At 42.9% G+C, this 23,061-nt stretch overlaps 1 protein-coding gene across 1 annotated transcript in view; it reads left to right on the top strand.

The window, feature by feature from the left end:
• ADGRB1 (adhesion G protein-coupled receptor B1) overlaps positions 1-23,061 on the top strand; it is a 202,776-nt gene that overhangs the window by 136,382 nt on the left and 43,333 nt on the right. The window contains exons 19-22 of the mRNA XM_062570701.1: positions 4,208-4,310; positions 8,584-8,734; positions 13,596-13,665; positions 21,548-21,614. Coding sequence (XP_062426685.1) covers positions 4,208-4,310; positions 8,584-8,734; positions 13,596-13,665; positions 21,548-21,614 — 391 coding nt within the window. The remainder of the gene's footprint in view (positions 1-4,207; positions 4,311-8,583; positions 8,735-13,595; positions 13,666-21,547; positions 21,615-23,061) is intronic.

Here is a 23,061-nt window from a genome sequence, read left to right on the forward strand (position 1 = left end):
CAGAACATGCCAAGTGGCTTAGTATCATACTTATCCTAGCTCTGTTCTGTACAGGAGATCCTTACAAGCAAGTCCTTGACATGGTAGCTTTTCATGAATATCCCAGGGTGTTTTCCATGCCTGAACTCAACACAATTCAGCAGCCTCCAGAGTCGGAGTGATCTTTCCGTAGCCTGGAGATGAATACTCAGCTAGTCAGCATGTGGGACACTGCAGACCTTTCTCACTGGTAGTGGCTGAAGGAGTTTCACATCACTGAAAGATATCAGGGTGAGCTTTTCTCACTCCCTGCCCATCAAAGATGAGGATTGATTTAGTAATTGTCAGTGAGCTCTCAAGGGGCTTTTGTTCCTGTCATTACTTTAAATCTAGTAGCTCTGGTTTTACTGAAGAGGCTGAGGCACTCTGTGGTAGCTAGAGTAAGTGAGTGGAGAAGAATGTATATATGCATAGACTGAGAGAAAAAGTGGGAGTGAGTCAGTGCTTGTGGAGGAGAAGGGAGTGTAATGGGGATGAAGAGACAGACTGCAAGATTTTCCCACATTTTCCCTCTGTCTCAGTTTGCACAGGACTTCCCCGCATCCCACAAGACCCAGGCCAGAGCAGAAATTTTCTAAATTTTGGGTGAGAGTCTTCCTCATCTTTAGAGTCTGAGCACAACATTATTTGACAAGTAAGAAGAACATCCTTGTAGCAGCAAAGAAGTAGTGACACAGCACTCTATCTCTGCCTTTACTGCAGATTTATCCTCTGATACAACCTATAAATGCCTGTGTATTTTCCCTCTCTACTGTGACTTTTTTGACCAGATAGTCTGGATAGTAATTATGATTTCTTTTTGTGGAACGTCTCAGTGTTGGATGAGAGGAGATGCAAGGAAAAAAGGAAGCATGGCATGAGGCCATATTCACTTAACAGGGAACTTCTGACTGAGCTAAAATATAAGAAGGAAATGTCTGGGAGATGGAAGCTAGGTCAGGCTACTGAGGAGGAGTATGGAAGTATTACCCAGGAATGCAGAATTGAATTAGGAAGATCAAACCTCAGCTGAAGCTGAGACTGGCCAGGGATGTGAAAGGCAGGAAGAAGGGTTTGTGTAGATACATTGGCAACAAAAAGATGAGCCAAGAAAATTTTAGCCGAGTGTTGAATGGGGAAGGTAGCCTGATGGAGAATGGCATACAATTTTTACCTTAGTCTACTGACAGAGTTTGTTCCCAGGCAAGGGACTCAAGTCCTTGTACCTAGTGGCAGAATCTGGGGAATTAAAATACAGCAGAGGAAGAAAGAGCTAATGACCATTAAGTAAATACCTGTCCATGGCACCAAACGGGATGCATAAAGGGTGGGTGTTGAGGTTGGTTGCTGGCTGTTGTTACTGTGAAGACACTGTCATTGGAGGAAGTTTGTGATGACCTGAAGAAGGCAAGTGTTACACTCATCTTTAACTATTCTCAGCCCCTAGGAAGATTAAGGAGCAGATAGTTATGGAAACCATTTCCAGACAACATGATGGGTAGGAAAGTGATTGGGAATAGACAGCATAGGTTTATTGAGGGCAAATTGTGCCTGACCACAGACTCTGCCTGCTTTCGTAAGGAGATGACTGGTTGCATGGACAGGAGAGAGTAGTGGATATTGTGCATATTGATTTTGCCAAGCTCTTTTATACAGTCTCCCATAGCATCCTAGTGTCCAAACTGGAGAACTGTTGACTGGATTGGGGGACTCCAAGGTGTGTTAAAAGCTGGACGGAATATCACGGTCAAAGGCTAGCGGTCCACAATTCAAAGCCTAACCAGCAGCTAATTGCCAATGGCATATCTCAGGGGCTCATACTAGGGCCAATACTGTTTGATGTCTTCATTACTGACCCGGACAGTGGGGCAAAATACAGCTTTGGCAGGTTTTTGAATGACACCAAATTGAACGGAGTGGCTGATATGCTAGAGAGCAGCACTGTTATTCAAAAGGGCCTCCACAAACTGGAGTTAGAGCTGAAGAAATGGTACAACAAGGACAAGTGAAGAGCCCTGCACCTGAGACAGAATAACCATATGAAATAGGACAGACTAGGGACTAGCTAGATTGGCAATACCTCTGCTGAGGAGGCCATAAGGGTCCTAGTGGGCAATGAATTAAACATGAGTCAGCAATAGACCCTTGCAGTAAAGAAGGCCAACCATATATTGGGCTTCATTAGCAAGAAAGTAGCCAGCAGGTCAAGGGAGTTGGTTGTTCCCTCTACTTGACACTTGAAGCTACATCTGGAATACCATGTCCAGTGCTGGACCCTCAAAACAAGAGAATGGTCAACTAATTGGAACAGGTCCAGTGGGTGCTTAGAGAGAGCGAAAACATGATGTGCAAGGAGAGGCTAGGAAACAAGACTTGTTTAGCTGGAGAAGAGGAAGCTATTACAGAGGAGCCAAAGTATAGATAGATTGATATGGATAGATGGCTCAATATCCTCTGACTACAAATGGGACATAATTCAAGTGATCCACAACATTACGTTGAGCCCAGTATAGTGGGGTAGTCTGGGATCAAATTGGCCCTCAAAGGAACTGAAGGATAGTTTTGCATGCAGCCAACCTAGTTGCTAGTTGAGCTGGAAGCCCGAGTTTTGGAGAGAATTATGGGTGTGGGGTGAGTTTCAGGCAAAACTGCTTGTTAAGTCAAGTTTCTAAGAGACCCAGGAAAAGTTCAGGCTACTTCCAGTTTCCAGGATTGCATCAGTGACTCTTTTTATCCAGAAAAGCATATCCTCAGTGTTCAGGTTTTTCAGAAGATAAAACTCGGAGGGAAGTTAAAAACAAAATTTTGCAGTGTCTCCAGTAAGTCTAAAGCACAGAGTCACCCTCGGCCCAGCATCAGGAGTGCTGAATGTGGTTAGCTTATCCTGCCCACCACACAAGAAATGCAGAACTCGGCAGCCAAAGCATGACAGATTCACTCTTGCTAAAATTACTTGATGAAATTAAATTCCTAATATTAGTAGTTGATATGTCAGGATATATACTGTAGGAAAATAATCCTACATTAGCCTCCAGGGATGAGCTGGTTGGTTAATAGATCTGTCTCTAATTTCTACAGGCATAGGAGTCTTTTCTTTATTCAGCTCATATTCAGGCAGAGCATTTACCAAGTCTCTGAGATTATTCATCTGGGCAAGTGTTGGTGTGGTCAGGGCCTTCCCTTTAATTTTATTAGGTACATAAAAGTGTGTTCAAAGAAATTTTCCTCTGGTAACCAGTGGTTTGAATTAATTGTCATGCACAAACTTCAGGAGCAAGGTGCTGTAGTGCAGCACACTGCAAATCAGAAATGACAAGTGGCTTGCTCCTGCAAGGTGCTAAAGGCAACAGCTTCCTAGCTTGGATTCCTAAAGTCCCAGACCCATGGCTGCTGTTATATATTTGGCCTAGTTTTGAGGAGTGTTAAACTTTTCCCCAGGGCAAATTGGAAAACAAACCACAAATACTTTCTTATTTCTGGGATGGGTTTTTCGGTTAAACAAAGTGGTATGCTGAATCACAAACATTTTGCTGTGAAAGTGCATGCATTTGTAATCTGCTTTCATAGCCAGCATGCCTGTGGCTCTTTTTTATAGGAATCTTTCCATGTGTGCATGTATATTTTCTTTTAAGCTACTTTTCAAGTCCCTTTTCAAGTAAGCAGAGCTGAAAAAGACTTACAGCACACAGTATGTTTTAGAAATGTTTCAGACGTATATGAATCAGGATAGCATGTGTGTTTGCAGAGACTGAGATTAACAAGTGCAAGGGTCCTCAGTTATTTCACTTCAGGATACAAGATGATCACCAACTAGCTGATCAAGAAGAATGCTGCTCTCGAGTTGGTTAATATTATACAGTGAAGGCTCTCAAGCATCCAGGTCTGCTTGTTGTGGAGACAAGGTACTGGACCAGGCTGGCCCCTAGTTTATTGACTCAGGCACATAACTCTAGCATCAGTGGAAGGAATGAGAGATCAGTCGACCGAGCACTACACATAGGCTTTTCTCCTCCCTTCTGCCCTTTTTCTTGACTATTCAGCATGCAAAGTCTGCAGGAAGTGGAAGATCTTTTAGTGGTCTTGCATAGGACCTGGCCTAGTGCAACCTGCATATGGTTGATGCCTTTCAAAGTAACTTAATGCAAGTTGTGACAGGACGGATCTCCCTCCCCCTTTTCTCTTTCTGCAGGTACATTCGCTCGGAGCGCTCTGTCATTCTTATCAACTTCTGCCTCTCCATCATTTCCTCCAATGCCCTCATTCTGATTGGACAAACCCAGACCCGGAATAAGGTAGGAGATTAGTTGGACTTTGTTTGTTTGTTTGCTTTTCCCATGATTTAGCACTGAAATGATCTATTCAGGCAGCACTTCCTCTTTTTTCTTCCATCTGTTAATTAGCTACATCTCAAAGACATGACTAAATGGCAGATTTCAATTTTCTCTCTCGCTCTCTCTTTGATAATTTGTCAGCGTCCTCAGGGCTTTGATTAAAACCAACGTGATATTTTTGAATATCTGCCTAGAGTTAGCTGGCACATGGCATAATGAAGAAACATGGTTATTTGTGAGGCTTTAACCATTTTATTTTCAAAAAATTAAAAAGAAAGATCGCAACTTTCATTATCCAAGCTCCAAGCACTTGTCAATTGTTAATAAATACAGCTCCAAAAGCCACCCTTTTTGGAGCAGGAAATGCCACCAGACCCACTGTACACATTGCAGAGCTGAGACACAGAAAACGTCAGGGACTCGCTGCAGATCACTGTGTGAATCAAGTGGTAAAGGCAAGAAGAGAACCTGGATTTTCAGGCCATGAATACTAATTGCAGAGTACATTCCTTTCCACATTATAGAGCGGGGTGGAGAAGAGTATATTGCATGTATGACTTATCTCCAGCTAAAGCACTTTCAATTTCCCTATTGGCATCTTGAATAACAAAATCACTGGTTATTATTAGAATTTTCATATTGTACATTTTCTGTCTCTCTAAGTGTTCAAACTATCCAAACTCTACTAAGCAGAAAACGGAGACAAAATTGACTTTCAGCTACATTTAGCGCTGAAATCAAAGTCAGAAGTCAAATTACTTTAACTTCAGTAGTGACCAATGACTAGCCCATTCATTTGAGCCTACCTTGGCAGCCAGAGCGTGTTGTCACTTTTAGATGCTTTTCAACAGACAAGCCTCAGGATTTAATGAATCAGAGAAACTCATTATCCTTTGGTTTCTACAGAGAGCCCTTCAGGTCAGGGCTAGGTTACGTTTTAGAGACAACTTCAGAGCTGCTTGAGTCATATGTGTGTAGAGAAGCAGGGAGAGATGCAGCCAGACAGCTTTATATCTATTAAGCAGGTGCCATTCAGAAACTAACTTCAGAAAGCAGTGCCGTCTGTCTTTCATGGCCAGCATGGTTTGCGTGGGGGAAGAGGTGGAGAAAAGATGAGACAAGCTCTGCACTTGCTTTGTCTGGATGCATTGTCTGAAATCCAAAGAAGTGTGTGTGCATAAGTACATGAGGGCTAGGAGCAACTTTCCATAGAAAGAAACACGATGGGGTACCGCATGTGGCAAACCGTGGCTGAACCTCCTCTTTGATTCTTTTTCTTCATCCCAGGAAAGGAGGAGAGTGTCTTCACCCTCTCCCACCCCCGTTAGAGTACAGTTATGTGCCTAGGTTTCCCTTGTGCTTTTTCTCACATTACTCTGGTTCATCATCAGAGCTGTTAGTGTAGATTCAAAGCTCCCGGCTGCAATTGCGTGAGGCAGATTAGCTCTTTGCCTGTAAATATGCATGAAACACCATAAATAGAAAGATTATTCTTGGATTTCCACTCATCCATCTAGTAAACAGTCTCTGGCGGGAAACAGAGAAAGAAAATATACAGAGAAGTGACCAAGGCTTCCATGGAGTGTAAATTAGGAATTTATTCACATTCAATTATTGATAATGGAGCTTCTTAAAATGTTGGTGATTGATTTATAATTGCAGCTACTTTGGGAGAATTTCTACAGTATTAGTTTCCCTGGAAATGACAAATTCTCCCGTAATTTCCGTCCATGTAACCTCAAAGGCAAGACTCCATGCCTGGATTTGCTAAGCTTTTTAAAGATGAAAGGCCTGAGAAAAGGCTAAATATTATAGTCAGCAATAACGTAATACAAAAGAAATGAATGCTGCATGAACGGCCGATATCTCAAAGGCATGGTTACGTGCTGGAAGGAAACAGATTTCTCCTCTTAGAGAAAAATAAGAGCTAATGGCCTTGACAGACTGACAAGCTCTGCTAGGTCTTCCTGCAACAATTTAAGACATCATACCCCTCTGCTCAACCCTTTCTGGAGATTACTTTTTATTCCTTGCCACAGCAAAGGTAGCAAAGCAAATATATGCCTACCCTCCGGCTGGCTGAGTTCACAACCCAGTCTCAGGAGTGTAAGTTGAGGCAGTGGGCTTTTGAGAAACTTGAAAGCCAAAGGCTATGTCCTGGGAGATGAAGAATACACAGTGGTCAAAGTCACCGTATCAACCAGATCATACTAAAAGGTTGTGTGCTTAGCAGCGGCTGGAAGTATTTGTCATCTCTGAAGTCTTAGAGAAAAGGCTGATGTCTGAGATGACTGGAAAATCGTTCTCACTCTCCCATCCTTCACTGTGGTATCTCCATAGGAGGGTTATGAAACAACGAGAGAAGACTCCCTTGTCAATCCCAATTCTGTACATAAAATTAGGCCCTTGCTCCTAATTGATTTTAAAGTAGTTCTGTGCACAATCATGAAATATAGATGCGCTTATATTTTTGCTGTGTTCTCCTCTTTTCTCCTCTTTCCCTCAAAACTACCTCATTAATATCTGATTAAGTAAAAATGCCTGGAAAATGTAATATATGTCCCTGGTGGAAAATTGGAAAGCAAAGACTTTCCCCTTTACAAATTGCTGGTAAAGAGGGCAGAATTTTGTCGGTGGAGAGCTAATCAACAAAATAAAATCATCAATATGATTTCTAACATTGGCCATTTTTTTTTCTAAAATTAAAATCTTTTGAACAATATTCCTGAAAGCATCCTGTGTTTGTAACTCTTTTACTTAGGTTTATAAGTTGATGAATAAAACCACCTTTTTATGATTCTTTTTAAATATGAAATTTACTCAAAATTATCATATTGAGATGTATTATTTGCACTGAATTGTCATCCTGAATCCATTTATAGGCAGAATACTAAGGTTTCTGCTGTCAAATACAAATATGGAGCAAAACAGTAGTTCCTGCCTCAAAGATTATACAGTCCTACTTTTATTCACAACCTCTGATAACATCATCTTTTCCCAGTGTATGAATTGAAAGCAAAAACATACGCACACAAAAAAAAAAGTATATGATTGCTCTATGTTAAAAGATCATGGTGGATGAAAAAAGAGGAAGGTTCATTGACCATAAACCCAAAGTTCATGTTTACTGGTATAACTGAAAGCCAAGAAATTCTGTATTATAACTTGCCCCTGTCTGCCCTGAGTAGCTTAAGTGATTTTTTCATCCAAAGTCACTTGGTAAAATCTGTTTGCTCTCACTTCTCCTTGGCAGCCATTGGAATTAATTTCCATCATTTTGTTCTTGAATATATTGATTCGCAGGGTCAAATTCTCTGATAATGAAAATTAAACACAAATCTGGTGGAGTTAGCAGAGCAGCACCAATTTGCACCAGCAAAAGAGTCGGCCTTACTGAGTTAAAAACAAAGAAGAGCTTGTCAGCTTTCCAGTCCATCTCCCTGGCACTACAGGATTGTTCTTCATAATACATTTGCTAGTACTTTCCCCAGTTTAATTTTAAATGGCTTAAGTTTCATGCATTTCCCTTGAGAGATTGCTCAGTGCAGTAGTAGAACTCACCATTATTCTAACATTTCTTTTTCCCCCTTTGCCGCCTTTACTGCTAGTTACACTCTGCCCCTTTTGTTTTTAAGGTCCTTACCAACCACTAGCAGTGATGGTTTCACCCAGCCCTCACAGCTTAATTCTTTTATTCTGCAAAGAACAATCCTATTCTGGCAGGGACACAGCCTAAATTACCTTCCTCTGATTTCATTTCTATAGTTCTGTTGCTAGTAGCATGGTGCTTACAAACCTTTTGAGCTGAGATTAGTATAAGGTTTAGTAACTGATCTGTCCTCTCTGAAAGCATTTAAATAATGTTTTTGATCATTGGGAAAATGAATATGTCTCACAAAAGTCAAAAAATAAAGACTTTTGACTTGGATAGGACATGGGTTCAAGCATCAGTTCAGCAAAATTGTTAACAACGGGGTTATCTTTAAGTTTATGCTAAAATGCAGTTGATTTCCATGAAGTACTTACATTTAAAGCAAATGCTTTAATCCTTTACCAGGTCAAAACTTGCAGGGGAGATTGCCTCCTCCTGGAGTGTCTTTTCATTTTCTGATTCCTGTGATCTTTCCTTCCAGAACCTGGTTTGGAAGCAGCTCCCTTTGCCTACTGCTGTCCTCTGAGTTGCTCTCTCCGCCTGCTGCTCTTCTCACGTGTCCTCCTTTCCTCCTATCTCCAGGTGATATGCACGCTGGTGGCTGCTTTCTTGCACTTCTTCTTCCTCTCCTCTTTCTGCTGGGTGCTGACAGAGGCCTGGCAGTCCTACATGGCAGTGACGGGCAGGTTACGGAACCGCATCATCCGCAAGCGTTTCTTGTGTCTCGGATGGGGTGAGGATCGTGGGTCTGGGAATTAGCTCCCCTGAGGAAACCACTTTCCCTCTCAAATGTGTTTTTTGCCAGAGCTGGGGAGACAGGGAGAGTACATGCCAGAAGAGGGATGGATAAGCTGTGAAAGAATTTGTAGAGCACGATATCTCAAGAGGCGGTTACAGCCCTTTGGGGGATATCAAGAAGGGCTGAAATGGTTAAAAATACCTTGAGCAAAACTCAGTCTTAAGAAGTTCTACCTCTGTCCAGTCCATCCAAACATCGCATCAAATAGATGAGGCAAAACAGCGTTGCATTTTCAAAAGTTTGAGAGTGTGTTAGGGTCAAATTCTTGCTTTTGCTCTTTCTTGCTTTCTCTTTTTCTCTGTATCTCCTTCAATGTTAAACCTGGAGTGAAGCAAGCTCTGAAATTCTGTCTCCATGGCAGCAGGGGCTCTGATAGACAAATAACCTATTAGACTGGTGCAGATGTTTGTAACTAATTTTTCTCCCTCTGCCTCTTCTGTATGTTTAATTTATCAGCCTTAAATGATGCATTCTGTAGTAGAAAACAAATACAAACCCGTAACCTAGCCTTTCAAAGCAAGAACAAGCTTGAATTTCAAAAGAGCAACTGAACAAAAAGTTGCTCAAAAGTAAGTAGGCAAAAAATAGAAAAGAGAGAGAGAAAGCACTGTGCTTCTAAGCTGTACAAGTGTCTCATTTTATTACCGAAGTCAAGCATTTTACCATAGACAAGGTATTTCTGATGCTTATGAAGGGCCTTGATGTGATTAGTTCTGACACGTCAAGAACCGTCTTTGTTCCAGCCCCTGCACTCTAGGGTAAAGCAGTTTCTCTGTCCTCCTGATCATTTCACAGCCTACTTCATTTTACCTGTCCTGAGTAACCCAACCTGGTTAACCCGTTAGCACCTGGTGCTAAACAGATTTATTACTCCCTAGTGACTGCGCTGTGATGGGAAAAACGCTCCACAGCCTAAAGAGGGTAAGATAGGCCTGCTAACATCAGCACAGTAACAGCACAAGTAGACTATTTTGGGCCAGATTCTGCTGTGAGATACATTCTTGCAACACTCGTTTGGGAATGAAAAATGCACATGCATAATCAAAGCCTTATCAAACGATGCACTAAGTCCACGATGCAAATATGCCTCTCTCTGCCTGCAGATTCTGCTACAATAGAACAACTAAATGGTTCCCCCCACTTCACGCGTAGAAGGGATTCGTTTTCCTGAAAAATTGAAGAATGTGTCGTCTTTGGTTTTATAACACAGTATCTGTGCTTAAGAACAAGTTCTCATTCATATTTTTTCCTTAACTTATGACTGAAAACAAAATAGTATTGAACTATGATGTTTTTGTGCAGCACAAGAACCTAGTGACACACATGCAAAGCACAGGCTGCATAGTCTGCATGTGCATTTGTGTGCTTGTGCGTATGTTTATGTGCAAACACTGTGTTACTCAAGTAAGTTCAGAGATATGGAATACAGTAGACTAATAGCTTTTCTAGATAAAAAAAATAATAAGTTTTTTTTCATTCTGATTTGTAAATGCTGGGACAAATAGCCATTAACCAAGAAAATTTTGAACAAACATTTACAGTTGTAATCTGTAGAGATTAAAGAAAAAAGCACCCTACATGTGTAGAAGCATAATTTCATCTGCTACTAAAATGTACTAATCTTTGAGCTAGGATACTCTGGTTAATAAATGATGCATAAAACAATTTAGAATAGATTAGAACAAGAAGTGAAGAACACTCCAGCCTGTTAAGGCAGCAAGGGAATTTCGGATATGCAGCACACTTAGACTTTAACAGTAGACTGGAATTAATGACCCCTCTAAGAGGAAAGAAGCAGAAAATATGTTTTAGAGAGCATAACCTCAAATAATTAGCACAATTCACTTTGTAATGGATTGATTCTTCCCCTTCTCCTTTATGTATTAAACATTCTTCTAAGCCCCTGTTCTAGATTTCTTTGCCAAATTCTCAGCTGCTGTCAGTGAAGCTACAATGGTTTCTATTAGCAGTGAGTTTTATTCCCAGTTTTTCTGCTCTCTTGAGTATGCAGCTTTGCCTCTCCAGAAAAAGGATTGTAGAGTTCATAGTAATTAGAAATATTTTAAATTATTTAGAACAGAAAGATGAACTATTCCCTAGAAACAATTCAGTCATCACATTTAATCCATGGGAAGAAGAAATCATTTTGTCATTCTTTATATGACCATATCATAGTTCCCACTATTGGATTTTTTATGCTGCCATAGCTCAGTCTCTGATTTAGTGTTCAGTTTTTCATAACAGTTATGGCTCTGGTTGTTATTAGTGAGTAACCTCTTTCAACGGAACATGATGAGCACATGATCTGATTCTCTTGCTGGACTGGAATAACAAAACTCTTAGAGTCAGGTTTCTGCCACATTTATTTGGAACTGTGAATGTAAAAGTCACTTTTTCCCAAAACCCCTCAAACTTTGTCAGTGATTACGTGGCATGACTCACTGGCTAGAAGGCTGGTCTAAAACACCTACACTGTATTAAATAAATCAGTTAGGAATGACTCTTTTCCAAGTAATTGAAAGATAGGTTAAAAGATATATATTTTTTTTTTTGATAGGATAGTGGAAATTAAAGAAAACCCCCATAAGAATCATCATAGAAATTTCCTATCTGAAGAAATATTAGTTTCTAATGCCTGTATAAAAATTCAAACAGGTGCCTGCCGATATATTTTTTCAGTCAACTCATCCAGCTGTGATTAGACTCTGAGTTTACAGCTCTCGGCGAGGCAGACTAGCACAGTACCCCTCATTACCATGCTCGATGGCTTAGCAACCATGGTGTAGCTGCCACCTTTAGTAAATGGTGCTTGTACAGCTCCTTTTGCTGTACAAGCTGGGACTCCTACCCTGACTCCATGCAAGCCAGTCTCTGAAACCTGAGTATGTGTCTGCATAATTATCACATCTAAGAGAAATACTTTGTGAGAACCAATTAACTGCTTTTGGCAGAGTCCTACCCAACTTTTATCTTTCTTGGGGCCTCTTATACCATGCTATACTCTTGAAAAAGCCCTTTCACATACGGCTTCTTGGTGTGCTTGCCAGAGGCAGCGGTGAGATGCCGTATTGATGTTACTGCACTGAACACCATGCAGGTGATATGTCCAGGGTGCCCAGAATACATCCAGCTGGGGTGTGAAGGAGGCTTAGCCAGAGAGACAGTAGTAGATTAAGAGAAAACATGAAAGACATCTTTTAAAACCATTACCTGTGGATTGTGAGCTGATCAAAATTGAGTTGTGCTTGGGGAATCTTCTTTGGGAGGAGAAACACTTTCCTTTACGATAATGCTGAAATGCTTTCTATTCCAGCCAATCTGGCACTATACCTCCAGGCTGGCTGCTGGTCCTCACTGTTGTTCAATCCTAGGATGATTCGTATTGCCAAGTGACCACTGTGTTTGGTTAGCTGCCAGCAGGGTTATTGATTGGATGCTCTTTCTGTACTCCCTTCCGAACGACAGTAGTTTTGCAGCCGCCTGACATGACCTCTGCAGCACAAGAATTAGGGTCTTGTCAAGCAATGCTAATCCTGATCCTGCTAATTCTTAATGGGATTTGCCCATCTTTAGCCCTGAGGCGGCTTACTTCATGCTACCACAGGGAGGAAGTCTATAAAAAGCCGCATGGAGACCTCTGTAGCTGAAGAACCAGATGTTACTATCCAATACTAGGGCAATTCCTTATGGAAAGGGGAGAGCGAGAATGGCAAACAGTCTCATTTGTAGATCCTTGAACAGTTGATCGTTGCAGAAATAGGAAAGATGAAAAGATTGTTAGCCGGACACAGTGTCTTTTGCCTCTAGGCTGTTAGGCACGGTTGTGCATAGGCATTTAACGGCCCACTTTTTCAGTACCTTTTCTAAAATTACTCTTAGTTTCAGGCCTGCGCTTCACAATAGCCAGCAGATTTTCCTCTGTGCTCTTCCCTCGCTTTTATGGGAGCTTCTAGCATTAAGAGCAAGGACATAGCTCCGCTCCCAAATGCACCTGAAGCGCTACCTGATGCTGGCACTGTTAGCTCACGACACCCTCAAAGTAAATTGTGCTTTGTGCACCATAAGCTTAAAACGGGACTAACCCACCCATTATTTGCAATAGTCATAATGAAATGTGTCTTCTCAAGGCTTGCTGACTTCTTAATCTATTCCCCTTTGGGACAAAAGAAGGGAACAGGTCTCTTTTTACAGCTGGCAATTTCTACTTTGCAGAAAAAAATAGCCATTCTGATAGTCTTTTTCATCGTGCTGCAGAGGGACCTGCTCTGTTATATAGTGGTCAAGTACGTAGGGGACCTGTTTGGGACAGAGGAAACTGATTCCAGTTCCTGCTCTGTTTCCTTGGGGTGACATTTGAAACTGGGTTATTCATACATTATGTTAAAAATAAACATAGCCCATAATCTTTGGCTTCCTAGGTCTTCAGGTTGGGTTCTGACAGAACATTCCACCTTCCACTAGACACTCTGGTATTCCTGACCAACCTGTATCCCTATGAATAAAATGAGTATATTTTATGCATCCGCATGCATTGTCAGTCCCCACAGAGTTGATGAGTCCAAAGCACAATATGAGCTTATTAGAGCTGCAGGTTCATGGCATTTACACCTTTAGCTGAGGTAACAAGGGTTCAGGCATTTGGCTCTAACGGTCCTTAATACCACCTCTGCCAGAGACCCAGGCTAGGACAGATGGTGCTAGAATAACACTGGGTGGAATATATCAAGTGGCTGAGTTCAAGCAGACCTACAAATACGCTAAAATGACTTTTTTTTTTTCTGTTTCATTTTCGTAGGGCTCCCTGCCTTGGTGGTTGCCATTTCCGTGGGATTTACTAAAGCCAAGGGGTACGGCACCGTGAACTAGTGAGTAAAGGGACTCTTCTTTTCCATTCTTCCTTTCTCACCCACTCACAGGAACAAATGTATGAAGCTAAGTTCTCAGTGTGCTGTACATGATAAAGGGAGGCAAAGAGGATGGTAAGGGAAGGAGCCATCCTGCCTCCCTGTCTGCTCAAGCCATCAGCTGCCAGTTCAGGTCTGGAAGCTCTGCACGTTTTTGCTTTTTATCTGAATGCCTGAGTGAAACTTTAGGAGAGCAGGTCCACAGAAATAGGGCTTATTTTTGGAATGAGAACAGCCCTGTTAGCTCAGTTTGACTAAACAAGGAGATTTTCACCATGGAAATACAAGCACAATAGTCAGTAGTGTGGTTTGGGTTTATCTATATTTTCTTCTGAAGCACATCTCCTGAAATATCACCAGGGACAAGATGCTGGCTGAAGTTGGATTACTACTCTGTTTATTCCCTTAAAGATAATTTCTAAGGGAGTAGTTAATTTAACTGTTGCAAGTATGAAACTGCTTTGATCTAGGTACCTGCTACTTTAGAAAAAAAAAAAATAGGGGAAAATGTGAAAGGTTTAAAGTTTAGGATGTTTAAAAATGAAAAATGTCTTTTATGTTTAACTATTAAATGGTCTGCTTGATTGGATCTAGGTTTTCCAAAAAGCTCAATTCAAGTTTAGGCACTAGAATGAGGATGAATTTTTCAAATCAGGTTTTTTAAAGACAGTCTGAATTTGCCTGTTTGCCAAATCTCACACTGGAAGCAGCTTGGGATCTGCCTTTAAGAACTTCTTTTATCTAATAGGGGAAGAAAGGCAGAGCAGAAAAAGCAGAATAATTCTGTGGAAAGGGAAAAAAAAGCATTATCGCAAGGCTGGAATCACTCAGATCTGAGCATTACTGCAACCTAAAAAGAAACAAAAGTGTAACTGTGTTGTGAAAAAGATAGGTTAACAGTTTTATGCACAGTGGCAGCCAAGGGATAGCATTATGTAGCAATGAAACAGGCCCTTCCTTACCCCAAACCATCCTTCTCCAGAGCCTCACTACTTCAGTAACCTGTATAACACATGAACAGCCTCCGAGAGAAACGCTGGTGATCTGGCCAGCAACAGATGAAGGTTCATACAAGTTCATCACTGCAATTCCTGAAGCCTGTGTCAGCCTCGGCATGCGTTGGTTGTACCTACCTTGCCTCAAACGCCTTAGCTCAGGTGACTTGGCTCCAGCGTGTCCTAGCAAAGAGGGATCCAGTGCTTGTTGAGTGTTGAAGAGGGTACAGAGGCTGGCTTTCAAAAGTGTTAATGAGCTCTCGAATGCTCTTTAGCCTTTCTGCAGCTCTGACACCTTTGTGGTTTCCTCAGTGCAAATCCACCAGAGCAATTCAGAATGAGCAGGCACTGGGGGGACAGAAGGAGGCCCTCTGTATTTCTGCTCCCTTTCGTGTTCATACTTAGACATCAGGACTGGTGTGAGTTGGTGCAAAAGGCTCAATAGTTCCTTCCCTTTTATGCTTAAGGACCAGATTTTTACGGTCAATGTTGACCACACAAAGGAGCCTCAGGGGGAAGGGGGAAAACACGCAGAATAGCATCCTCTGTCTCGCTGTGTGCACCGCTCTGTGCCAATATCTCTCTGCCCTGGAGCAAAGCCCTGCCAGACTACAGCAAAAAGGGTGTCAACACATAACAAAACCTGCCCAACTCCCACTTTGCTCTCGGAGTGGCACACCGGCAAGGTAGCCAACACGCTGTTCTGACTTTCCATCATTCCCAAGGGCCGCTTAACCACACCAGCTCTCCTCCCCTTGCTTCTAATCCTCTGACTCCTTTCAGCCCCTTCATTCTCTGTCGCTTCTTGCATCCTGGGGCTGGATGCTGCCCGCCTCTCTGCCCAGCAGGTTGGCTGGCTGCCCGCCACCATTTGAGCTGGCTGCCTGGGGGGTGGCAGGGGCTCCTTTGCTCCCAGCGGGAGCAGCAGCCTGAATGACACCATTTCGTAGCTCTGCTGTCGGGGTGCTTGTCACAGAAGTAGCAGGGGGCCTTCGCAGCAATTTCAGTTCAGTCCTTCCTCGGTTCACTTTCATGCTGTAGCCCTGTGTGTGGTAAAGCTGGAGAGTCCCTGATAAGTCATCAGAGGAGCGACAGTTCATCTGTAGCACAGACAGGTCATCTTGGTGCCAGTGGTGTTAACTGGACTATTTTCTGACTTGAAAAGAGCGTGGTCAGACTCAAAAGCAGCAGAGGACTGAAAGAGCTCATTCTGTCGTGCTGCATGTCCCCCTCCCTAGCTGGCCCGTCTATTCCCCTCTCCCTGCAGGCCGGTGTGGTTCATCAAACTTGTCTGCAGCACGTGTTTGCCGGCTGAACAAAACACTTGAGGAATTCACACCCATACTCTCAGCCTTAATCCAATGGTAAAATCTTCCTGAGACATGCTGGGTCATTAATGCCACAGGTTGCAGAGCTGTGTAGATACAGCTAGCTTACGGTCATGGACTCAAGCCAGTGTTTCTGCCCAGCACTGCCCCAAGCAGGAAGGATGTCCCAGCAGGCACTTAAGTAGTCCCTAACCCAACTACATGCTGCGAGGGGAAAGTGGGCTTACGCTACTCTGCAAGGCTGATGGTGTGGCAGCTCTCTGAGCTCCTGACAGGGGTTTTGGCAAGCCTTTTGGGAGAACATGCCAAGATACCTTGGCAGGAGCCTGTTCCCAGTAAACATCTGCTCAGGCTCGGAGAGAAGACAGAAAGGAGCAAAAGTGTAGGTCTTGCCTCACTCTGTGGAGTCAAGAGTCTTTACCCCTTTCAACCACGTGCTCACAAAAATGTCCACACCTGCGGCCACTGGTTGCTGTGGCATGTCACAGACAAATGCTCTGGTCCTGGTGCCACATGAGCTGCTGCTTGTGCTTCAGTTCTGTGATAAAATGGTGCTGAGCATCACTGTAAAGAGAGCTAAATATTGCTGTGATTTAAAATATGAAGCAATAATATGCAGCAATACAGGCAGGGTGTCTTAACAGGCTGCAGTGCAGGGAGAACATTCAGGCTTATCCCTCCCTGCTTTCCTGTTCAAGAGGCATAAAAGCCCTCTTAAATTTATGTATGGGGAGACCCTGGGTTTTACTTCTCCTCTAGAGCAGCAACTGTGACAGAGCAGTACGTTCAGAGCTAAACTTCAAAATTTGAGTGTGTCAGATAGAGGGGCTAGAATTAATACTGTCTAGTGTTTTTAACACTAAACACGAAACTAAACACTAAACAAACCTGCATCTAAGCTTGTCCCAGGGTGTTGATTCCTGAACACCAAAGAAGTGTGTGAGTTTGTTGTGAGGCTTGCTGGAGCCTAAAGCCCACTTGAACTTTGTGTCTAGTTAGTATAGCACAGCACATTTCAAATGGGTGGTGGCAGACTTGCAAGGCATGAATTTTCCATCTCGCAAAAGGAAAGAAAAGACATTAGCAAAAGCATATCCCTCCCTGTGAAACAAAATCTTTCTCTTAGAGACACATGGTTTTTGATAACTCATGCAGCAATTAATTTTATTCCAGGCAATTTCCTGTCCATATATCTCCTCTATTTTTTTCGCCTAAGTGTTAAGATAGAATGGATAGCCATAGCAGGGGACAAGAGCTGACATGACAAACCACAAGGGACTTAACATTGTCTTTCAAAACGTCTTCCAACCCTGTAATTTCTGGATCCTAACAGTACTGCATTAGCACCAGTTGGTTTTCTCCCAGAGACAGGCATTAGCACAAAGCAGGATTCTGATGTGTAGCTGAGCATGGGATCTGGCACTCAGCGTCAACTCTTTTCTCACCCCACTCTTAGTGATATGAGTCACTGTCAGTGACTGAACCAATGACATCCATCTGTGGGGCATAGACATTGGAGCATTTGGGGGGTGGCTGCAACTGCTGAAGATATTGCTACACTTTTGTAGGAGGTGCAGGTTCTCAGAGCAGAGGTAAAAGAAAGGATAGTGTGTGAAATGCATATTGTGTCTTAACATCGAATTGCCTGAAACTGTCCATCTGCACTGAAAGCCAAGCTGGCAAGCTGCAGTGGAGCAGGTTAATGGAGGGACCTCCAAAGAGGAAGAAAGTTGCAACCAGTTCAATGTAGGAAGAGCTTCAACTTTGAGGGGTGACCCTCCTGGCCACCTTTGTCATGTCTTCTGTTTGTACAAAGCTTCACGGGACAGAGCTATTCTGTCATGGTGAAACACAATTGAACTGCAATGTGGAGGCCTGTTCCAGCGAGACATGGAAGCAGTCTAAGAACTGGCCAGGTCTGCCAGCTGTAACAGAGAGAAGTCAGAGATTGCACTAAGCATGACAGGGTTTGAGATATAGCTGGACAAGACCGCCAAGTCCTAAAATGACACAGGAGAAAAGAGATTCAAATTAAAAAAAAGTATATACTGCAAGAGTTGGACTGTGTCCCCGTTGTTTTCTGAACAGCAGTTCCCCAGCATTCAGGCAGAGGCCTTTGCTGCTCAGAATGCTTCTAGAGTGCTTTGAACTATCTATGTATAGTGAATGGAGGACGACAGGTGGGATTTTTCCTTTTTCATACCTGAACAGCATTTGAAAAGAGATTTGCAGTTGTTTGGAGAGTCTTTAAGGTAGCAAGGGTCTACAGGACTAGTCACTGCTCACATCTTTGTGTTAGACTGAGTGCCTGAATAGTGACTGTCCTAGCCTGTACTCCAGGGACTGACTGTAGCTGGTACTCCAGGGAATGGACCTCTAAAGCTTGACAAATTGCCTCCTGAAGCATGAAGTGAACAATTGAGGTTGTGTTACTGGTAGCTGGGAATTCATAACCTTTCCCATGAGAGTCTGTAAGAAGAGTTGTCTTAGAGCAACACAACAGATTCCCTACGGATATCCCTGTAGTCTCTTTAACCTCCTGATGTTCCTCAGTGCTTAGAGGGGACAGAGGTCATTGTCTTACTCCGTGTTATTGAGTCAGGTCTTCTGTCACTCACAGGTATCTCAGAGCTGTTACGTTAATCTGTGAGTTAATCCTAGTGGGACAGCTCTGAATCCCAGCTGTAGACTTTGTCATAGGAATATGCTGACTGTTGCACTGGAGGTGTTTAATTTTGCACATGGCCGTGGTGAGAGCTGTTGCCTGCTACCAAGTACAGCTGTACTGTGTGGGGTAGGCAAGAAAATCGTGCTGAAATTCAGCTTTTTGCAAGGGCAAGACAAAAAGGCCTCCATCTCATATCAGGGCCATAGAAGACACAGGAAAGGATCACATATGTTGTAAAGAGGTCTGTGGTGTTGCATGCAAGAGCTGTTGTCAAGATATTTGGAGATGATACTCTAGAACCGCTGAGCACTGTTAAACAACTCACTTCCTTTCCAGTGGTAGCTCCATTTAAAAGATCTATAAAGAGATCCCTTTGCAAGTAAAATGCAAATATTTCAATGCCTCGTAGGGATAAGGCTAAAAGCATCTACACTATACTAATATATTGCTGGAGTTTGCTGTCGGTTCCCCTTCTCAGATATCGCTTCACACTTTCTCCTTCCCTGCTGTCAGCCACCACTTCTGACAGCTTTGTAAAGAAATGCTTCGATTAAGCTCTGTAATGCGGAGGTCAGGCAGTCAGAAAGGATGAAGGCCAGTGCTTGGTGATGTGTGAATTTCCCTTCGGAAAGCCTGACACTCCGGAGGGGGAGAGGGGCTGCCGGGGATCTAATGGGAACGAAAGCCCTTGTCATTCTGAATCCTCATTGCTAATTGAGCACAGGACACAAAGCTGTCAGCTCCATCATTCAAAGATATTCCTCTTCCTGTGCTGCAGCAGTGAGTGGTTAAACTGCGTTCCCCTCGCTTTCAGAATTGTTCTTCCTTTCAACCTGTCATTTTGCTCAGTTGTTGAAAGAGACTCTGGGAAAACTAGTCTCAAAATGAGGGCTGAATGTAGGACTAAAAAGTTTGGGGAAGGATTAGAATTTGGGAAGTTCTCTTATTCCCCCCTGCTCTTTCCTTGTGTTCAGGGAGACTCTCAGTCCTTGCAGCCCTCCGAAGCGTCATTCTTATTCCCTTCTTCCTCCAACCGCTTATTTGTTTTATTATTACAGCTGCTCAAACAGTTTCTGATGGAGCAACTTGCTGTCAGAAGGAAATCAGAACAGATTAAGTTAACACGTTGCAGCTTTAATTTAGAAATAAACAAGATGAAGGCCATGGAGAAAAACAGAATGTCCTGTTTTCAATTTTCAGTTTTGAATACTTCTTTTTCCTCCAAATGTTCTGTGTTTTAGGGTGAAAAATAACATTTATTTTACAAGTCAGAATTGATACAAAAGCATTTGAGACTGATCAACAAAATTGAAATGTTCCCAAGAAGGTTTTGTTTCCTGGGAGACTCTGAAAGGCAGCGCATGGTTTCAGAATGAAAACATATTGCTGAGAGTACAGGCACATAAATGAATTATTGCAAGGTTAGCAGGGTTAAGGGCTTTAAGAAAGTCCTCATTTCATTGTGGTTGCCTGCTCTTCTCCTGTGGTAAATGCATGGTAGTTTACTGTTGAAACAGGATTACTCCATCTCGCATTTTCTCCAGGGTACTGCAATGTCAAAGCATGCACACTGGAAATTTCTGTGGAGTTGCCAACATGGTGTGAATTCATATCCTCACTTGCCCTGAAGAATCTAATTTATGTGCCCATGCTCAGAATTGCTGGGTTCTTCATGAAATAGAAATATTGACTGCAGTGCTGCTGTAACACTTTGTGATTGTCATGATTGTGGTCAAACGTGAAAATCCCGGCTGACTGTTCAGACACCCCTTGCTACCCAGCTATGAGGATGGAAGCTGTGTGACATTTCCCCTATCTTTCTCTGCTCTTGTTTATTTATTTATTTATTTATTACACCAGGCTTGTCTGTATGGAGGTGTTAGTGTGGAGTAAGTTTGCATGTGAGTGGACAGTGCAGTAGGAACTCCATGGGGACACCTGGAGGATATTCATACCATTTATGTGGGAGGTGGGATTCATCTCCCTTGTGATGGGTGCCCAGATTACTTGAATAATGAAGATTTTATCAAAGCAATATCAACGTTATTCAGGGTGTGATTCATCTGTCTGAATGTGGATGCCTCATCCTGACTCTACTGACTAGAAATGTCACCTAGGGTGACTGGTTCAGTGAGAGGCACCTACATGGTAAAGAGCAGAAGAGTCCTGCCTCAGGCTGTGTAGGCACGTACCTAAACTGTAATTTAGACTTTCAGAGTTTTGGAGGCAAAGTTTCCCACGTAGTTAGTGGAGAAAGGAGAAGACCTGTTCAGGAGAAGCAATAAGCTGGTTCTAGGAGAAACACTACACACCTCACGTTCAGCTTATTCCTTAAGAACATCCACTTTGAGAATGCTGTGAATTCCCACTTTGCTGTTGTGTTGCATTTTGCCACATCAGCAAGCCCATAGGGAGTAGCCAGAAACAGAGAGGAAAAATACACTTCAGTCCTGGACCTAAGACCCAGGCAGGCTAACTGACTAGCAAGTGAACAAGGGAGAAATTCCGCTGTTTTTGCTCTGAGTGAATAGGACAAGAGCACGGTCTTGCCTTCCAACTAACGTAACTATTTCCAGGACCTGGTCTGAAGCACCGTCATGAATTTTGTGTGTATTCATTTCACTGTAAACAATCAAACTCTGCTCTGCAGACACCCCCACCCAGCAACTAAGTCTGTGTGTAACTTCTGGAGGAGCAGGGATCAAACTTTCTTTGCTGTAAGGTGTAAAACCTTTTTGCCATGGGGTATCTCCTCCTGAGATGAACTCCACAAAAAGAAGAAACAAAACATGTGCCTGTTTGTTAGTGATGCTAGCCACTGGGTAACTTTCTTTTCCCTCTTCATTTTCCAGCTGCTGGCTGTCATTAGAGGGAGGTCTTCTCTACGCCTTCGTGGGACCTGCGGCTGCTGTTGTTTTGGTATTTCAGCTTGGTTGAAAGCATTTTTTTTTCTTTTTTTATATAGGACTTCCCTCATTCTTTCAATTTAAGAATCTCCCTCTCTGTTTCCATTCATTCTTTTAATAACCTTCCCCTTCAGGAGAAAAAAGCAAAGTGTTAGAAGCCAGCAAGGTACTCCTTTGGGATAGGTTTGATTCTGAAATATAATATGCCTCAGCTCTCAACTTTCCACCTCTATGCTCTCTGGAGTCCCCTAGACATCTAGTTGATGCTTTTCCTTGTTTTTGCCCTATGTGGGTGGAAATGCACAATGATGGTGGAAAACTCTGACATTAACTCCTCCAAAAACTGCTATTCCTGGCTGATCTCAGACCAAGCTGTACCTCCACAGCCTGCATTTATTCCTGGTCTGTCCCAGATGGCAAGTGCATGTGAGAAGCTTTCTGTTTTGCAGGTGAAGTGAAGCTCTTCAAATCAGTGCTGAAGGGGTCTTGTGTGACTCTAAACAAATCACATTTGCTTCTAGCTCAAAGAGATGGCACAGTTAAAGAGGACAGTCCCGAACTCTGTCTCACCAGCTCATGATGTGGGTGTGCTAGATGGGAATCCATTCTGCTGTCCACTCTTGGCTGCAATACAGCACCAAAGCCTGTCTCTGCCAGTTATTACCTGTGTTGGAGGTGTCTCTGAAGTGATGACATACCTTTCATGAAGCTTCCCTGCTGCTGAAGCTTCACTGACCATGAGAAATCTTGACAGTCAGACAGTATTCAAGGAATTTGAGAGCTACTGATCCTCTAGGAAATCCCTCCTTCAACAATTTCAGACAAGTTTAATGCTGTGTTCTAGCCCCCACCCCATAAGTGAGTGACAGTCTGCACTTAATTTCCAGTATTTTGCCCAGCGAAGGAGCTGTGTGTCCTTTAAGGCCTGTAAGGCTCAGGTGCCTTGGAGAGTCTCACGGGGAGAGGGTTGTTGACACTTGAATTCTCTCTCTCTCTCTCTCTCTCTCTCTTTTTTTTTTTTTCCTAGATCAAGCTTTTGTTTCATGCAGTGCCTGGGGGGATAACTGCCCTACAGCAGTAACAGACTTAAAAGAGAGTAACTACTCTACACTAAAGCTCTTGCTGCCTATATACTCACTGCTGTCACAGCACATCCTGCTGTCTTGGTGCCATCATTTCATCATGATAGCAAAGAGAGAAGCCAGCCCTTGCCCCTACTCTGTAATAAACAAGCTCATATCAGTTGGGCTCTTTCTTTAGCACAGGGTTACAATACATGGTTGAGTCTTTGGATAGCACTCAGGGAAGGACAGAGATAAGCAGACATTCATGCCGCCCAGTCCTTAAGTCTTTGTAGGCATATGATAGTTGAACTTCTCTCTCTCTCAGTGTTGCTGATGGGGTCAGATTTTTTTTGTAGCCAGAATAGTTGGCATCAGCATTACATGGCTTAGTGCATT

The sequence above is a fragment of the Rhea pennata genome, chromosome 2 (assembly GCF_028389875.1).
Source record: "Rhea pennata isolate bPtePen1 chromosome 2, bPtePen1.pri, whole genome shotgun sequence".
Classification (NCBI taxonomy): Eukaryota; Metazoa; Chordata; class Aves; order Rheiformes; family Rheidae; genus Rhea; species Rhea pennata.